At 35.4% G+C, this 19,564-nt stretch overlaps 1 protein-coding gene across 1 annotated transcript in view; it reads right to left on the minus strand.

The window, feature by feature from the left end:
* The window catches only part of PIK3C2G (phosphatidylinositol-4-phosphate 3-kinase catalytic subunit type 2 gamma), a 326,837-nt gene that overhangs the window by 131,978 nt on the left and 175,295 nt on the right, over nucleotides 1–19,564 (minus strand). The window contains 5 exon segments of the mRNA XM_066360246.1: nucleotides 1,855–1,984; nucleotides 3,443–3,534; nucleotides 8,708–8,805; nucleotides 8,807–8,817; nucleotides 11,260–11,440. Coding sequence (XP_066216343.1) covers nucleotides 1,855–1,984; nucleotides 3,443–3,534; nucleotides 8,708–8,805; nucleotides 8,807–8,817; nucleotides 11,260–11,440 — 512 coding nt within the window.

Genomic DNA, 19,564 nt, shown 5'->3' on the forward strand with positions numbered 1-19,564 from the left:
CCGGCAAGTGCACTAGGGGGTGATGCCCTGCCCATCTGGGGCTGCTGCTCCGTTGCTCAGCAAACAAACCATTTTTTTTAGTGCCTGAGGCTTAGGCCACAGAGCCATCCTCAGTGCCTGAGGCCAACTCACTCCAACCAATTGAGCCATGGCTGTGGGAGGGAAAGAGAGAGGGAGAGAGAAAGAGGAAGAGAGAAGAAGGAAGGAGAAGGGTGGAGAAGCAGATGGGTGCTTCTCTTGTTGGCCCTAACCAGAAGTCAAACCTGGGACATTCACATGTCAGGCCGACACTCTACAACTGAGCAAAATGACCAGAACCTCTACTTTTCTTGAAGAAATAATTTGCTAATATAATGCCATCTGAAAATTTACAACTATAGAAGATTGTTGGTAGATGGGAGAAGGATAACTTGTTTGACTTATGACACCTGCAACTTTGGGCAAGTCTACAGTCACTTTTTGCTATATCATTTTATTAGCTTCAAAAGATTAACCCTCTGTTACATTCTATGATTATAAACTGAGAAATGTGTAGATGGAACTGAAAAATTCCACTGAGGTTACTGATGTATTCAATTCTAAAGAAAAGGTGATCCATGTGACATCATAAGGCTCAGCTTGGTTCTAGTTTTATTCTCACACTTTCAACATATTAGGCTATGAAATAATTAGTTCATGTGAGAAAAGAGAGAGTCAAACTCAAGGAATAATGATCCCAGAGTATCAATTATGAAAGACTCTTTTAGGAACTAGAGCTTTGAAAGGGATTCAGGAGTAGAACACCTGGCATGGAAGCAAGAGCTCTATTATAAGAATCAAAATAATTGGGTAGTATGACAACAGAGTCACAGTGAAGTTATAGTGGCAAGTTAAGTAACTAGGAGGTGCTTCCATGCTTAATTTATAATCTCAAATCCCAGTTAGCTGGGATACTGAGCCTAGTGGTGGGATGTCAGGAAATGGAGGAGCAGGCAGTGATAGGCTTTCTTTTGTGGTGATGGATTAAAATTGTAGCTTGGCTTTGAATGAAAAAAAAATGACTACGTAGCTCTGGGACTTTTCTAGTTCTATGACTTTTTTTATCCTTTTATTTATGCAGAGGTATCTGCTATAATTCATACCAATTACTTTAATGAAATTCTAAGTGGCACTGGCCACATTTAAAAAAGATTTTAAGATGGCTTAATTATTATTTCTTTAGCTTAGCATGATTGTAATTAAATACAACTTTTACCTCTGATGTTTTGGTAATAATTTGGGTGGACTACTGACATTATTTTCATTGGTAATTTGTATAAGTATAGCTATATTTCCATAATAATGTATTAAATTTTATAAAGAAAAAGAAATGCTGAGGTATGTTCAAAATTTGCATATATGGTCCCAGTTGACTATTAATATTATTTATACTGTACTCAGAAGTCTTTTAGAAATTAAGTACAGGTTTATAATGTATATAGAGTATTTATAATATTTTCAACTTTGTAAATTTTGTGTCAATAAGCAACAATTGTATTTTTTTGAAAGAGTAGGCTTTTCCATTATTATCTTGGGGAAAAAAATAGTAGTTAGCTATTAATTAAATAATTCTAAAAGATACACAAAATAATATCACAGTTTACATTTGGATTGTCAAGGTTCTAATTAAAACTAAAAAGACATTATGCTTTATGTAAATTGTTTTCGCTTATTGTTTTTGAAAATAATTCTTTTTTAAAAAAAAGAATGTGTATCATTCTTTGAATTTTAAAATCTATAGTCTACAGTGAGATCTGTGGGAAGCTTGGTGGCATTTTACCAGTGAGGGTATGAGTTAAATAATGTAAGTCAATCCACTATCTAATCTACACTGACCTTGGCCTTTTCCTGTGGATAGACATCTATAAATGATCATTTGCATATCCAGGCCCTCCTGAAGCCAAATATTGTCCATCAATTGAATGATCTGCAGAACAAGCATATCCTGACGAAGATTATCTTCAGCCTGTTAAAAACAAAATTATAGACTCTGTGTTTCTCTTTGAATTCCATTAAAAGCTTTCAAATATGGCATATGTCATTTCTTTCCTTGAATAAATTTTCACCCTGACTTAAGGTGATTTCAATTGTTTTATTAGCATTCAGAGTACCTTGTGTTTCAGATAGAAGATCAACGAAAATGAGAACTTTTCTTTAAGTGATTATAGAAGCTTCAGCCATCAAATTAGAATCCACTTGAAATGTTGTTTCCTAATAATAATCTTTTAATTTATTACCCATGTACAATGCCGTAAACTCAAAGTTGAGTGAAGAGAGTTCACTGAATGTTTATCCAAATTTCCAACTCAACCAAGTTAGAGCTAAGTGAAACAGTATTTGGTATGCCATAAATTTATGCACTGATATACAGTTAGACTACCAAGAGCTTCCTGACTCGGAGGATAAATAGAACACTTTTTAGATTTTGAATCACTAACTTTTCTTATTATGAAAGCAATTGAAAAGTATTCAGAGTAAGTGAACTTTGATAAAAATAAAAAATGATAAAGAGGAGATTTTCTAGCAGTGGTAAAAGACACGGAATGTGTCCAAAGAGAAAGAATAGTTTTATGCTTTTAAACTAGTAAGAATTTTTATTTCGAGAATGTTTTCTAAATTACACACAAAAAATTATGCCAAGATGAGATCCCAGTTTAAAAAAAATTATTTTAGCAAATATGTACTGTCTTTGGACCATTATTGTTTGAGGTTACATAGTTTAAAGGAAAAGTATGAGTGTTCTAATCATTATCTACAAGAATAGTCAGACTTTACCAAAAATATCACTCTAAGACTTTGTTGTCTGGTTTGGCTGAATAATTGATTAAACTAGCTGGATGATTGGCAAATCCTTACCTTTTTTTTAATAGTTTCTTTTTATCCTCTTTTTCCTACCTGTCTATATCCTTTTACTCTGTTTTCTCAAAGGATTCATGATAAAGCCTAATTTGGCCCATGTTTAGGTTTTATTTAATAAGAAGAAAAGAACCCAAACTGCTAAAATAAACAAGTGCTTGCAGATAATAATTTTAATTTAATTTAATTTATATCATTTGAGATGCAGCTAATTTAGATTCTAGTATTTAGGCCAAAAGAAAGCTCTCTCCCATCAGGGCTGACCACACATTTCATTATCTATGCTACTCAAAAGCCATTGCATAATTTTGGTTTTTGAAACATATTTTCTTAAGTTTTATGCTGAAGGTTCACTGGCTTTAAGCCAGTAATGTTTGATTTATTGCCAGTCATAGTTTGGCATGTACTATAATTCTGTAAAAATGTAAAATAAAAAACAACTGGAATCTTCTCTGCTGTTGCCAAAGGAAAATAGCTACAGTATTTTCCTCTGTATTTTTACCACTGTAATCAATAAGTCAGTATTGTTACCACTGTAATCAATTTGATGATTTAGGAGTTACTGTACCTTAAAAATGATGCCGATATTTTTGCCCATTGTATTAGCATTGATGAAAGTAATGTTTAGTGGCAAAGCATTAGATGTGAAATATGAACATGCTTATAAGAAGAGAAGAGAAAAATGGTGAGCAAAATAAAGCAAAAAGAACACTTTCCTGGAAATCATGGCCCCTTGCAGAATTTGTTATTTGAGAAAATATAACACATATGAGTAATTTTTACACTTTGAAAAAAAGACACTTATTTATATATATAAAAGACAGAAACAACTTTGGTCTTACCAAACCAAAGCTTTTACTTGGAAACTAAAAAACCAGATTCTTTGTCAGATCATAAATCTTCAACTACAATACATTTTTTTCTCATTGAACAGTGGTGATATGTTGGGGATTTAAATAAACTAAGTAGTATGTAGGTATTGTGCTTATGCTAGTTAGTTAATATCTAAAAAATAAAATTGTTGTATTAAAAATTTATTTCTTTTTAGTTATTTCTGCTCTGTATCATACAGCAGAATCATGCATATAGAGTTAAGAGAGCCCTGAATGAGTTCAAATTTGGACCCTGTACCTTATTAGCTGTCAGACATTAGACAAGTTACTAAAATGTTTGTATTTCACTGTTAAGTGAGGATAACAACCCTTACCTCACACACTTTTGCAACAGATACATGAGCTAATGGGTGTAAAATAACTTTTAAAGTGTCTGGGACTAAGTAGATAGGTCAAAAAATTAATGCATTCTTCTCCCCTTTTTATTAATGACTGTTTTTCTTAACTTTACAAATAATAGGACAACACATATTTTCTCTCTTTATGTCTTTCAATTACACTTTGCATTTCTATTTTCAGCTTTTAATATTAACTACTTTCCATTATACTTTTCTTATTGCTTATTTTCCTTTTATGTTCTTACAACTGTATGAGTGGTAAAAGGCTGTGTATCTTTAGGCTCTTAGAGAGTTCATGTTGACAGTGAAGAGTACAATCAATACTAAAGAAAGTACAAGAACTCGGTGCTCTCAATTTGTCAATTCAGTTAAAATATGACATCAATATATGATGAAGGCTCAGTTTCAATATTATTATTTATGAGAAGTTTGAAATCAGTAGAAGCTGCAAGGAAAGGATCTATCTCTTAACTTATCAATACAAATTTCACCTAATCCTGTAGCAAACAGAAACCCTTGCTTAACTGAATCAATTTGAGTTTCATAGTAAACGGCTGAAGCTGTTTGGTAAGTAATGAGTTCTTGCTGCAAGAATTAGTCAATCAGAGGGCATATGACCTTCTGTCAAGGTATTGAATTTGAAAATCCTGTATTAGGCCAAAATGATTCTAGATCAGTGGATTTCAAATATTACTCATTTAATTCTTGGAGGAGGGGTCTCTTTGAGGCATACCAAATCCAGAGAAGAGACAAAGGACAAAAAAACCCTGAGTGCAATGCTTTTTTCCTTTTCCTAGTTCTATTACTCAGAGCTATTTTGCTTTCATTGTTCCATATTTCAGTTTTCATGTGCAGTATATTTTTAAGAGTCATGCAAAAATATTATATATTCAACAAGTAGTATGCATAAACCATTATATGCTAACAGAGACACCATATTCATTCTCAAAGAGCCTACAAAAAATTTGTACGAATGTATACTCATATATTAAGTTGAAAATAATTTACAAGGCAATTTATCACAGTTGAACTAACAAGGGGTACACAACCTGGTATGCATTTACGTTATGTTATATTGAGATGTACACTTGAAACCTGTATGGCAGGGGTCCCCAAACTTTTTACACAGGGAGCCAGTTCACTGTCCCTCAGACCGTTGGAGGGCCGGACTATAAAAAAAACTATGAATAAATCCCTATGCACACTGCACATATCTTATTTTAAAGTAAAAAAAAAACAAAAACAAAAACAAAACGGGAGCAAATACAATATTTAAAATAAAGACCAAGAAAATTTAAATCAACAAACTGACCAGTATTTCAATAGGAACTATGCTCCTCTCACTGACCACCAATGAAAGAGGTGCCCCTTCTGGAAGTGCGGCAGGGGCCGGATAGATGGCCTCAGGGGGCCGCATGTGGCCCACGGGCCATAGTTTGGGGACCCCTGCTGTATGGTTTTACAAACAATGTCTTCCCAATAAATTAAAAAAATGTTTACTTAAAAAAAGAAGCATTTGAAGAAGAAAGTTCTTTAGTGATAAGCAGAATTTGAAGATTGTGAGAGACGTAGGTTAGCAAGTAGGTAAAGTAGGTAGAAGGAAAGGTATTCTAGGTAGAAAAAAGCAAACAGGAGAAGTTGGATTAGAGTAGAAGTTAAAAGTGGATTGGGAGGGCCATAAACAAAAGAAAAGAAACAATGAATCAGAATCTTGGAGGATGATTTTATGTAAAGAGTGAGTTGGAAGAACTTAAATAAAGAAGAAAGGTATGACCTCTGTTCTTGAGAAGTACACACTCATGAAATATATTTTAAAAATTTTTTTGAAGAAACATATTAGTAAATGAAATGCATGGTCCTTACTTTCCCAGGATTAGTGATAGATTGCACTAAGCTATTCTTATTCTCTCCCCTGGTCCATCCCTTAGTGTCCTTAAGGGAAAGAAAATTGTCCATTGTAATTAGTGGTTAGACAAGGACAGACAAAGGTGAGAAGTCTTCTTACAAAAAAAAGCTTAACTCTAACTTATGATCTTTGCCTTCCATTTTGGAGAGCCATGCTTGAAAAAATGGACTGAGCCAGGCCTGCATGCTTCTCCCCAGTGTAGTTCACTGATGAGGATTCTAGTAAAAATGCTGACTGTTAGCTTTCCCACACTCACTGCACTCAGAGCTTCTCTCCAGTGTGAACTATTTGACATATGATAAGCTGTGAACTGTCACTAATGATTTTCCCATGGTCAATGACTTTTTAAGTTTTCTTCCCCGATGGGTTCTCTGATGTACCTAAGATTGGTTTTATGACCAAAGATCTTTCCGTACTCATTACATTAATAGGATCTCACCAGTGTGAATTTTCTGAAACATAATAGGATGTGAGTCTTGAGGGCATATCTTCCACATTTATAGGGCTTTTTGTTTGTGTGAGGTCTGTGATATAAAGTAAGATATTTACTCAAATGGAATGCCTTTCCAGACTGCATTCAAAAGATGTTCCCTGCTATGAATTTGCTCATAGTTGACAAGATGAGAGTTCTGATTGAAGGCCTTCCCACACTGCCTATGTTTTATGTACTTGTTTCTCTGTGGAGGTTCTGATGCCAAATAGACATTTATCCTTACTGAAGGCCTCATCATGTTCATTAAACCCATAAGTTTCTTCCCTGAATGGATTCTCTGATGGTTAATAAAGCTTCCATTGGAACAGAAAGCTTTCCCACCCTCGTTACAAATGTCAGGTTTCTCACGTGTGATGTGCTTGATGTTGGAAAAGGGTCTTACTCTGAGTGAAGGCATTGCATTCAGAGGGATTTTCCCCAGTATGGGCTATCTGATAGTCAGTGAGGACGGGACTTGGAGTGAAGGCTTTTACACATTCATCATGTTTAGGAGGTGTAGCTCAATATGTGGTATTTACTGAGATGGGAGCAGGGGTGCCACTCTCTGCACTCATGGTGGATTTTCAGAGGAACCCTTGGCTGACAGGACTGTCTGAAGGTTTTACAATACTCATAGAGGCTCCTTCCAGTATGGGTCCTCTGACAGCCAACCAGATGCGAGCTCTTATTGTTAAACTTACTACATTTACTGTACCTGCATGTGTGATATATGTCCTTTCTGACGTCCTTGTTATTTAGCAGGACCAGAGGACAGACTAAAATGTTCTGTAGGTGAGAGCATCACCCGTGACATCTGTCCTGTTCATTGTTGAATGCACAGCTGAAGCAGCCTTGTACCAGATACAGCCGGTTAAAGCAAGTGGGCAAAGAAGTGGTTCCACTTGGAGCACTTCCCAGTCGCAGGGAGAGTGTCAGTGGCTGTAGGTTGCCTCAAGGAGGGCAGTGCCAATAATATCACTAGGGATGGTGACTTTTGGAGTGGTGATCCCGGGTCTGATCAGCTCATCTGGATACTCACAGCAGCTACCTGTTAGAGCTAGCACCCCACTTTCCCAAATGCACAAGCTAAAACTTATATGTAATTTTTATTGAAAAAATTGTCTACCCCTTAAACAACAACAATAAACCAAGAAAGCATAAACAAAAACCAACATCTGCACTCAGTGATCCATATTGCTTTCTCTACTTTAAGATACTATGTCTTTGAAATGCATATATCTTCAATCAGATTCACTGCTAATGATTAAAAAGTTACACAATTTTAAAAAGTTAGTGATTTCCATTTTTGTACAAATAAACATACAGATTCCAGATTATAGGATTGATGCCTTATTTTGTTATTTTTCAAATTATGTTTATGCTGCATATTAGCAAAGTTTGTAGGGTATCTTTGTAACAGCAAAGATATAAAAGTGATAGTATTAAGTTTTTAGCAAAACTTCTATATTCATACTAATAATGATCTGATGTTTCTCCTAATTATTGGATTTGTTTTTTTGTCTTATAATGTTAATTAAGTAATATTCATTGTGCATGCATGATAGTTTAATTTCTTCATTTCTAAAGCTCACTTTCAATCTTTCTCTCTATTAGATCCTTCTGTGTTTGGACTTTTTCGAAGGAGAATAATAAAGCTCATGGAGAATAGAGGAGAAAGGATGACTAAGTCAGAGAAGGGTGGCTGACCAAGGCTTAAGAAGAGAAGAGTGTAAGTGTGGCAATACCAGAAAAGACTTTCAAAGATTAGTAAAACCACAAAATATATTATATGGCACACTGACACATGAGCATCAATGAATTTTAAATTGAATTAAAATGGAGATGTTGAAGCTAACAATGTATTAGTTTACTAGACATGGGTATGCACCTAATTTAAATAAGCATGAAATGAAACTCAGCCTGCATGGAGCCACCAAAGCAATCATTTTAAATAAATCAAGAAATCAATTCAGTGCAAAGTATCTTTATTATTTTTTTTCACTGAACTGATGTATAGTGTGTTTCTAAATCAACAAATCATCTGATGAGGCTAATGTGATCTCAATTAGTCACAGCGCATCAAATGGAGCACACAGTTTGAATTACTTTTTTCTTAAAATAATTGCAATATGATTCTATAAATTGTTTTTGCCATTTTGAAAACATATATTGCACTAAATAATACAGAACAAAAATGCTCAACTTATCTACTGAGCAAGTTGACTTACATCGCAGTCAATCCCCTTTATACAGAGGGCAGGATTCAGAGGAAGGCAACAGGTATTTATACACTGAAAAAATTCATCTGGTCTGCCAATTTGTCTTTAGTACCTCCTGTAAAAAAAATCATAAGAAGAAATGAATTTTAGAAACTGTAAAGGACTTGAATTCTTCAAGTTATAATTTTCTTGTATTGATTAAATAACCTTTAATTCAGAAATTATACAGTTGGATGTTTTATGATCAGGTAGGTGATGTAGCCACATTTAAGAAGGCAGCAGGCCAACAATAATAATAGGGAGTACTGGATAAAATGGAAAATTAATGAGTGCATATTCTTTCTAAAGGACTTTAAATTCAATTAAAACCAAAACCAAAACAAAACACAATGGGTTGCAAAAACAAACAATAACAAAAAACACACCACAAAAAAACTGAATGACAAAACATGATGAGACTTGCTCTGTGGCCCATCAATTTCCAGTCTTGGCTTTAACTAATTGTTAACATGATCCATTTCTGATAATTTTCTAAAAAATCGAAAGTTTGCAACTGTCAAGATTTATACTTAATAGTAATAATGCATTTCAAAAAATGTTCTCACATATTATGAGCAATAATACCAAAAAATTATAATTGCAGACATAGTGTCTGTGGAAGGTCTGAGACCACAAAAAACACTTTTACAATTGTGTATCCCCTGACAAAAAAGAGGGGGGAAACAATAATTCAAAACAAAACAGTACTAACAATTCAAAATTAAGTAAGCTCTTTTAGCCCACTTTTGAAAACTTTTTAAGCCCAATTCTAAATATGAAGAGATCACATTAATAGCTTTCAGTAAATTCTCAAGAGTTTCTTAGCTCTTCCTCCTGACTCACTAGCAAATATTAGAATCTATTGCTCCCAGAATCCAGAAGACCAAGGTGGAGAAATGAGGTAATGCCACTATAGCACCCTCTCTGTCCTCCTTTGACCTACCTATGTCTGGGTTTGCCTGAAGAATATCATAGAGGATAATATCTGCTCTCTTCATTTAATTAAAATTTCTTTATTTCATATAATTAAGTTTAATGAGATTTTTGTAAAAAAAATAAATAAATAAGTAACAAACAGTAACTTAAATTGTGAAAAATTATCAATGCTTTGCCCATCTCTTTTTTTCTTTCTATTTTCATATGAAGAGATATTATCACAAAGTCAGCCAGTCAAGGTGAAATAAATACCTTTATTTGAGAGAATAATGTCAAAACCATTCTGGAACTGATGCAAATAGTCCAAAAGCACCAGAATTACTTAACTAGAGTATGCACCTTAAATATGTGAGGGATGTTAAATAATAGATACTGTTTAACCTATACATAAATTTTGTAAATTTTAAACAAATTTATTTTACTTGTTTCAACCTTTGTTTATCTCTAGAAAATAATGAGTCTGCAGTAATACAGTATTACTGATGAATCTTTTTTTTCATTTCCTGCCTTATTATATGCCTTAGAGTTTTCTATGTAATCAGAGTTTATATGTATGCCCATTTATAAATAAATCCCATGCCAATGCTTTTTATTTTCCATTTTATCCAAGACAGATAAAGTTGTATAGCTTCTGTTAGTTCTAACAAATTAAGTGATTTCCAGCAAGCAGAATTTTAAGCTGGGAAAGAATTCTGGGACATGTTACTCATTACCATTTTCATATAATTTTGTTGAAAACTCTTGTTGATTTTAAACAGTGGGTAGAGAGAAACTATTAGCTTCCTTGAGGACAAGATTAACTTCTTAGTCATCTTTCTATCTTTAACTCTAATCTGTATAAGTACTAAGTTGTTATTGAATGATGTTCTTACTACAATGAATGAATGTCTACTATCCCTCTGCATCTAGAATGTTGAGTTAGAAGAACAACTTAGTGGTCTCTGTCACTGAAGGGAACTAGTAATACAGATAACTAAAAAGAACAAGTATTCTTCCATTGGATCAAGAAAAATAATAGACAAGTCCATTATTATAATCAGCGATGAAAAAGGCACAATATTTTGACTATCATGGATTTTACTGTAAAAGTATTGCATTCCATACTACTATTGATTTCTTATTTAACTCATTATATTTGTTTTGGCAAAAGTCTTTAAAACTGTGACCTTGATTAGTGCAATGTTAGAAAAATCTAGACTTAGATTTTGTACCTTAGACAAGGGTACCCTAAAAAGTTCCCTCACATAAACCCTAAAAAGTTCCTTCTACAAGTTTGAGTTGTGCTGCCATTTTGAGGAAATTACTACATTTTTTGTTTGAAGTCAAACTAGCTTTAAGTTTGACTCTTCTTGTTAGGTACTCTCTATGTGCTACATGGCTACATAGATCATTAAGTCATGTTCTGGGGTAAACATTATCATAAACTTTAGAGTAGTAAAATAAAAGCTTGGTTAAGTAATTTATTTGTGTCTTACATTTAAATAAAATCAAGTCATTTGCTCTAAGCTATGAAATTAAACTTAATCCAAAGATTTAAAAACTAAAATACTTTACTATATGAACATTGATTTTTTCAACAAACCTGTCTGTGAGGGTCACTAGCAGACTTGACTTTTTCCCCAATGTCTCCTAGAATTTTGATAAGTTTCATCTCTTTGGAAAACTCATCATTCAAGGCTTTTCCTGCACAGAACTGGAGAGCAGCCAACAGCTTCTGATACCAGCTTTTAAAATAAGCTTCATTCTGTGCATCCTTTAGCAGCCTGAGGAAAGAGAGAAAAAAGATCTTGTTATATCTAAAGCTGATTTTTTTGACCACCTCCAGTAGGAAAAATAAATGCATTTCAGATTAATCTGTATTTGGTAGGTCTGAGCAGTTTAACAGCCTAGAATGGGAGAAATGCTGTTTATTTGTGGTAGTCATCAAGTTCCATCTGACAGTTAATGAGATTCCAAGAGTGAATCAATAAGAGACCTGCATTTTTTCACTTCAATGTAAAATGCACTATTTTTCTTTCAGGCTTCTTAATTCTATAACAAATATTTATCTTAAGAACATGTTTTTAACTTATTAAAATACAAAGAATTTTAGAAATAGTATTTATAAGTGACTGTACTGTATTGCAAATCAACCATCAACCCCCGCCCCCCTTTTCTGCTTTTCTTCAAAAGATAGTGTTCCCTTCCATCACTTTAATCCCCTTTTCCTCTCTTCTACCTACCCTCTTTCCCCAGGAGCTCTGGTAATCAGCATGCTGTATTTTATGTCTAGAAAGTTTTTTTTTCCCTTTGGTTAATCCCTTCACTTTTTTCACCCAGCTTCCCACCCTCTTCTCCTCTGACAGCTGTCTGTCTGTTCTTTGTATTTATGAGTCTGTTTCCATTTTGTTTGTTAGTTTATTTTGACTTGGGGTGCTGAACACACCATGCAATATGCAGATGCTACATTATAGAATTGTACACCTGAAACCTATATAATTTTATTAACCAGTGTCACCCCAATAAATTCAATAGAAATTAAAAAATAGAATGGAACTAAATTAAAACTAATTTAAAAAGAAAAATAATAATGTCCCCATGCTGTCATCTATCTCTATAGTGCTCTTATTGTCAGGATCTCCCTTTGATCACCTGGAGGAACAGAATGGATTTTGTTTTCTGGCATTTCTGGATTCAAGTCCCAGTTCTATAACTTAAAAGGAAATTAGGCTAGTTACTTTACAAGGCTGAGATTTTCTCTTTATCTGTAAAATAGAGCAATAACTCAGAATTGACAGAGCCATATAGAACATAGATTGAGCTAATGCATTTGAACAGGTTTAGCACAACGTATAAGTATTCCATCAAAAAGCATTAATTCATCTGTGTCTTGCAGCCTTCCCTAGCCAGCTTCTGTCGCTGCCTGGTATTCTGCTCACAGCATGGACGTGGGAGGCACAGAACTTAGAAAAGTCAGGAATACTTTGCTAGATAATGGGGCAATGACACGTATTTGAATACTCTGTCTGCCATGGGACAATTTCTATTGCTTTGAAACTAATTCCAATATGCTTAAATTTTATTTACTAGCATGCTCTAAAACACTAAAATTGAATAAAATAGACTAATTACTTTAAATATTGAGCTCTCTCTGATTGATTCTTTTTATCTTAGCTGGTCTCTAGTCTTCTCCTTTCCTGAAAAATAATTAGTATTCAAGGAACTGGAAGAAAATTATGATGAGAATGGAATATTGAATATAAAAAGGATTAAATGCATAACAGTGAAAAAATACATAGATGAGTTTTATTCTGCATTTCTAATTTTGCAACTCTGTTCAACATATGTTAGAGAGAGTCTAAAAAATACATTACTTTTATTTGTCTTGTATTTTTGTTCCTATACATTTTGGTTGAAAAAATTAATTGAATGAATTTACATTTATTTTTTTCAGTAAATCTTGCTTCCTTGTCATTGTTATAAAATTAACATATCTTCTAGAACCTCTTTTACTTTCCCAAAGGAAGTAGAAACTTTGAGTGGAATAATAGCTCTTATTTACTTCTGGATAACATTAAGGAATAAACTTAAGGGGCTAAAGACGTTTTTTCAGTGTAAAAATAATAGTAGTCAATAGAACATTTACCTGCCCACCCCTTTGTTGAAATTTTGAAATGTCAAGACACATCATATAGTAAGTGAATCATGTCATTATTTAGAAGATCTAAGAAAATGAGTGTTGTTTGTGAATAAAAAGCTGCAAAAGTAATCATTCACAAGTAAGACTTCAAACTCTTTTATGTAGAATTGTATAACTCTCAGATTCTTGTACTATTTTGAGGACTTTGGTAGTATACTATTTTACAGTCTACTTGAATTTCAGTGAGACAGGGAGTTGACTTGTAGAGTATTTCTATATCCCATCTCAATTTTTTGCCAGAATTTTTACATACTTTAAATACTGAGTTACTTGTTTTTTAAAATATTAACCTGTTCTAGTACATAAATATAATGTTATCAGCACCCCGTTGTTATCAATAGGCTAAAAATAAAAGTTATTCTGCACAGAAATAAACTTTTTTGCTAAAATAATTAAAGAAAAGATATATATTTAGGGTTAGGGTCATAGGAACTGCCATAATTATATAATTTGTATTGGTAATACTCTTTAATCTTATTGTGTTAGAAATGTATTTGTTCTCTCATGAGCAGCAGCTAATTCAAGAAAAAAAAACTCAGTTTAATTCCTTGCTCAAAATAAAACAGAGAAGGGAGATTTGCAGAGAGAATATGTGACTGTGTTCTAAAAAATAAAAAAGTGAAGAAGACACAGGATGTTTCATTTTGATTATTTTCTTAGTGGAATATAGCTCATTCACAACCTGCATCCCTGCAAGATGACATGCTCTCCTGGTGAGATCTGATTCAAGCTCTGTGGCTTTTTCCCCAACTTTGTGAAGAGTCTGGGTTTATACATTCCAGAATTGGAATCAGAGGTTTGAAGATAATGTGAGAGGCACAGTCACATTTACTGGCAAGAGAAATGAACATATCGTTTAATTTTAAATAACTGCAGAAAAAGTTGACTACACAGTTTTGGGCGGAGGGTCACTCAGTTTCATGTCAATGACCTTCACGGTAAGAAGTGCTAAACCTCTCATGTCATAGTTTTTACCTATTGCCTCTGTTTAGAAGACTGTAGAAAACAGCTGGACACTCTCCCTTGAGCATTACAAAAACCTTTTTCTTTTTTGTTTTAATTTTTATTTATTGATTTTAGTGAGAGAGGAAGGTGGAGAGAGCGAGAGAGAGAGAGAGAGAGACAGAGAGAGAGAGGAACATCAAGCTGATCAAGCTGTTCCTGCATGTGCCCTGACTGGGATCAAACCAGCCACCTCCATGTTTTGGGACAATGCTCCAACTCACTGAGCATCAGGTCAAGGCCAAAAATCTTTTTCATAATATAATGTCATGTGGAAGATGCAGTATGCCAAGTAAAAATAATTTTTTAAAAGTTATACTCAAGGGACTGACAAGTATCAAGTAAGATTTGATGTTGAAATATTGGGCTTTTCAGATGCACACGATGTGGCTGTTTACAAACTGTAGGTAAATCCCCAAAAGCCAGAGACCTCTTTATCTTACTGCAAGATCCAGGGATAATTCAAGTTGATATCATTTTGTATATGTCACGTAATGACAACATTAAAGTGAGAGTAAATGCGTAAAAACTAGATAATTAAAGGTTTTGACAGTGTTAAGTATGAGAGGTAGCAAGTGAGAATAGATGGAAGTTTAAATCAGGTGACTGAGCATTTTTGTAACAGGATGTCATGAAGGTATTTGCCTAAATGAAGGGGACTGTGGTGGACTCAAAGAGACCTAAGATAGTCACAAACTTCAGTTAGCATGAAATGGAGATTTTTCTCAGAAATTAGAGCCTCTCTCCATTTCTTCATGTGCAGAGTGGGTCTGGTCCTGTGGCAAATGGCTAGAACCACAGGAAAAGGAGATAGTTCCCATTTCATCTGTCTGCCAGCAGGATGGAAGAGAGTAATCACACAATCCCAGCCCTCCTTGCCTCCTAACTCCCTTTGGTGTAGGTCTTAATTTTAGTTCTCAGAAGCACAATATCCCACATCTTAGAAGCTGCCTTACATTTCTACCTCCTTGATTATTTCCTGTGAGTGGAGAGGGTAACAACAACCAGGAGCAGCAGAAAACTGAGCTATGCAGAAAGACGAGTGATTTCAGGTCACTGCAGGAACTCCCCTCCTCGGCTCCTGCATTTGTTACCACTTTATGTAGGACAAAGTGTGTGGCTTAGTAGACTGATTTTTAAACACAGGTAGAGTCTAGTATGTGACTTCTTTGAGTGTATTTATTTACCCTGTGACACATAAAGGCTGAAATTCAATACTTGATACAGAATTATTAATTGTAAGATGCAAATAGTGTGTAAAGAAGTAAAAAGCATGTATTTTTTTAGTCCTTACAACTCTATTTTATTTCTCAGTGGTTGCCATTGATTTAAATATTTCCCCAAACTTGATAGATTTTATAGTTTTTGCCAAGATTGCTGTTCCTATGACCAGTTCATTCTTAGAATAGTGATTTGGTCTTTCAGATATATAGCACTAAACTTCTGTTAAATTTTGTACCTAAGAAGCATTATACAAACCAAACCTGCAGAAATGCAATATACTATCAATAGTTATTTTGCAATATATAGTTGTCAATAAACCATTCTCTAACAACTTTAAATATAAAACTATTAAAACGTAATAAATTTGGAAAATAATGAAATTCATATTCTAGAGATTGTATGCATTTTTACAACACACTTATATGAGAGAGGCCCATAAGATATGTAGCTGACTTAATTTTATCCCTATACTATAATGTATACATCTTATAGAGGCCCTGAATAGGAAGACAGAACAGGACGGAGTTGAGTGCCCTGTGGCAAAAGCCACAGTGGCATCAATGACAGAAAGTACTGAATGTAGTACCAGTACCGTGCTGAACACAGCACAATAGGGATGGAATTAGCAATTCTGGTTAATCAATAGACAGGGTAGATCTCTCAAAAGTGAGCTGCTTCCCTTATTCTTTTGTCTGCTGTAAAGAAGTTTCCCTTTCTGATGTATTCTCATCTCTGCTTCCTGACTTTCTCACTCTCATCTCTGCTTCTGTTTGTGTGTATCATAAATATCTTTAGGAACTGGGGGTTGGGGTTGTCTCATGAAACCTATATAGGGGACTGTGAGGTGGTCTTCCCGAGGTCCCTCAGTGCATGCCATCTTGTCTCCGAGTAGTTACTGTCTCTGTGACACATCTAATATTTATTATAATGCATTTATTACCACCTTGAAAGTATTCCTTTAGAACGTTACATTATGTTTATACTTATTTCGGATAAAAAAAGAACTATAAAAGCAATAAAAATGGCTTTCTTTTCTAGATCATAAAAAGCCCCAGAGGGTATTTCAGAAATGATTTGATCCCACTTATTTTGGAATGATATATTCTGTTATATTGATGAAATTTTGTTATTTTATTACTGTTGGGTAGATGAAATATATTATGCTCACTTTGTTAAAGATGGTGCTGCCCACATGGAAGCCCATTGCCCAGGTGATATTAATGTGTGTTGGGGGGCAGGCTGTGGGCAGGCAGGATCCTTGTAGCCTGGGGCTTGGTTTTAGTGACAGACTATAGAAATAATCCCTGAAAGTATAGTCTTGGGGCTTGGTTTTAGGACTAAGCCTTTCCCACCCCTTTTGATGTGGGATGGTGCAATCCCATCATGCCTCAGATAAGTGACTTTGTATTAGAGACTTCCCTATTTTGTATATTGGATTAAATATTTTGATTTCTGTACTATAAAGTGGGGAAGACAGGGAGCTTGCTCTCTCAGTTCCTGAGATTAGCATTAGAGAGGAGAGCATTAGAAAGGCCACGTGGAGGAGGCCAGGAGAAGCAGCCAAGATGGTGAAGTGCTGAGTGAGAAGATAGTTTGTGCAGAGTTTGTGCAGGGAGAAGGAAGGAGATGGGGAACAGAGGTGAATAAGTCTGGTGAGCTAGAAACCTTTGATTCTAGGAAACTCAGATAAGTCAGTAGGTTTGTGAGCACTGAATGAGTAGGTTTTGGAGCCCAGTGTGTGTTTTTACTTGCCCACCAGGTGTAAGCTAGGATTAAAGATGATGGCCCACCAGTTTTTGGCTCTGTTGTTTCTTTACCGACTGTCCGAATCCAATGCAGACCTGCATGGGCAGGGCGGCTATGATACTGGCCCTGGCTACTGGCCATACACATACTTTTTGACTCACTTAAAAATGTGAATAGGCCTATGTACCATCTGTTGCTTTGTCCAGCCAAGTGTTTGAGAATCTAATATTCTGAGTAAATTGTTGTATTAATGAGTGTGATGGGGCAATGGCAAGGTATTTTTTAGTGCTTACATTAACAAAGGGCCTGATGGCTGAGGGCAGTGAGGGAGGCAGCACATGGAGCTTCTCTGAGAAACCAAGAGCTCTGCTCTAATGGTAACAGCTAGAACACTGAAGTGAATGAACAGGAGGGAACCAACGTTTTTAAGTGAGGAAGCATCTACATGTGCATAATGAGTGGACCTTTGATGCTTTGTAGTTGGCTACCAAAACTCAAGGCAAAAGTAAAGAGACCATAGCTATCCTATATTTTAAGAAACTGGAGGTCAGACAACTCTTCAAGGCCTGTTGAGAGATGGCCTGACTGGCAATGACACAGCACACATTATCTCCCTTCCTGGACCTTTGTGTGTATTTGCAAGTGGGTTTGAAGGAAAAGGGTGTTTGGAAGTCATGGGACATCAGTCTAGTGAGGAATAGAGTGGGTCCACACCCACCCACCTCTTCTTGCAAAGTTCAGTGAAAAGGGAAACTCAAAGAGAGCCAGTTATTTCAGTACCAGAGTGAGAGACTGTTGCCTTGTTCCCAGGTTAGATTTCTGCTCTGAAACAGGGTATGCTGACGTCTCTTGGGCTTACATGAGCAGGAAAAAGATGCAAGAGCAAGATGGAGAGAAGAGACAGCAAGGGAGCAGCCTGCATTCCTGCCTCCCCCCAACTATTTGGCAAAGCAAGGATGTGAGAGTTTCTCAATGTTCAGATAAACACATTGAAGGCAATTATGTGAGACCCACTCCTTGTATAGAAAAGAACTAGGCCAAAGTGAGATCTCCAGGTGGGAAGGCCCTGCAAGGCTATCCGGAGAAGTTACCCACATGATGCCACCAGCCTTGACAGTGAAGCCACAGTGGTCCTCAATGGAAAATCAGAGACCCTGGGCAGAAAATTGCAAGTACTTACTACATCCAGCATGAGGGTCATCTCTCTCTCTCTCCTTCCTACTGCAAAATCAGAAGTTAGAACTAGAAGAGAGAAAGAAAAGAAGAATGAAACAGCAGAACAGATCCTCTACCCACTGCTACTCTCCCAGGCAAGATCGTGGCTGGTGCTGGAGAATGGGGAGGAGGTACGTGTCAACACAGGAGAAGAAAATGAGGTTTTAAATTGGCCCAAACTGGTGAGATTTGTTTGATACCTAAAGGTGACCAGGAAACTGAAGTCTGCTTTGGTTTTAATTAGGGATTGTGAATAGTAAAGGTCATATATTTTTTAAAAGATTTTTTGGAGACTTACCAAGCTCAGTCAGTTTAAAGAATACTGGCTGAGACAGTTAAAACTCTAAAATTCGGTGCACAAACGCATACAGCTTCAGGAAATGCACTGATTGCACTGCACAAGAGAGAAGCCTCAAAATTCAGAGTAAGGACTGGAGAGTCTCGCACTGAAATCCTTCAGAGAGTTGGCTAAGAGTTTCCTCTTTGCCTTTCTCTGTCCCCTGGCTGCCTTCCTGGCTCTTCCAGAGCTCTATTTTGGCTTCATTGATGGACAGTCATTGTTCATCATAGAATTGTGTTCGAGAAATGGACTTGTTTCTTTAGCAATAGGTTATTACCAATGTGTATACATGGATATATAGGTATGGGTTTTCTAGTGTAATTAATAGTTTCTCATAATATTTAAATAAAATCATTAACAGATATGGGCAGTCACATATTTAATTGTAAGCTTAAATGGTATTTTTCCAAAAACACATTAGCTGTAGATGGTACCCAGTTTGTGTAAACACTTGCAATCAGGATTACTGGTATACAGCAATGATGTTCTCTTAGGATCAGCTGAGCTGAAGGAAAATAAAAATATAGGAAGAAAGAAAGAAATTTATGTGCAGCAGGTAAGTTCCCCAGAGTAGATTCCTGAATCTATAATAATGAATCAGAGCCCTTTCCTCTCATCTTGTTGAAGCACAGTCATCCTGGGAGTCACAGGAGAGTAAATACAACTCTTCTAGTCCACTCA

This window comes from Saccopteryx leptura, chromosome 1 (genome assembly GCF_036850995.1).
Source record: "Saccopteryx leptura isolate mSacLep1 chromosome 1, mSacLep1_pri_phased_curated, whole genome shotgun sequence".
Classification (NCBI taxonomy): Eukaryota; Metazoa; Chordata; class Mammalia; order Chiroptera; family Emballonuridae; genus Saccopteryx; species Saccopteryx leptura.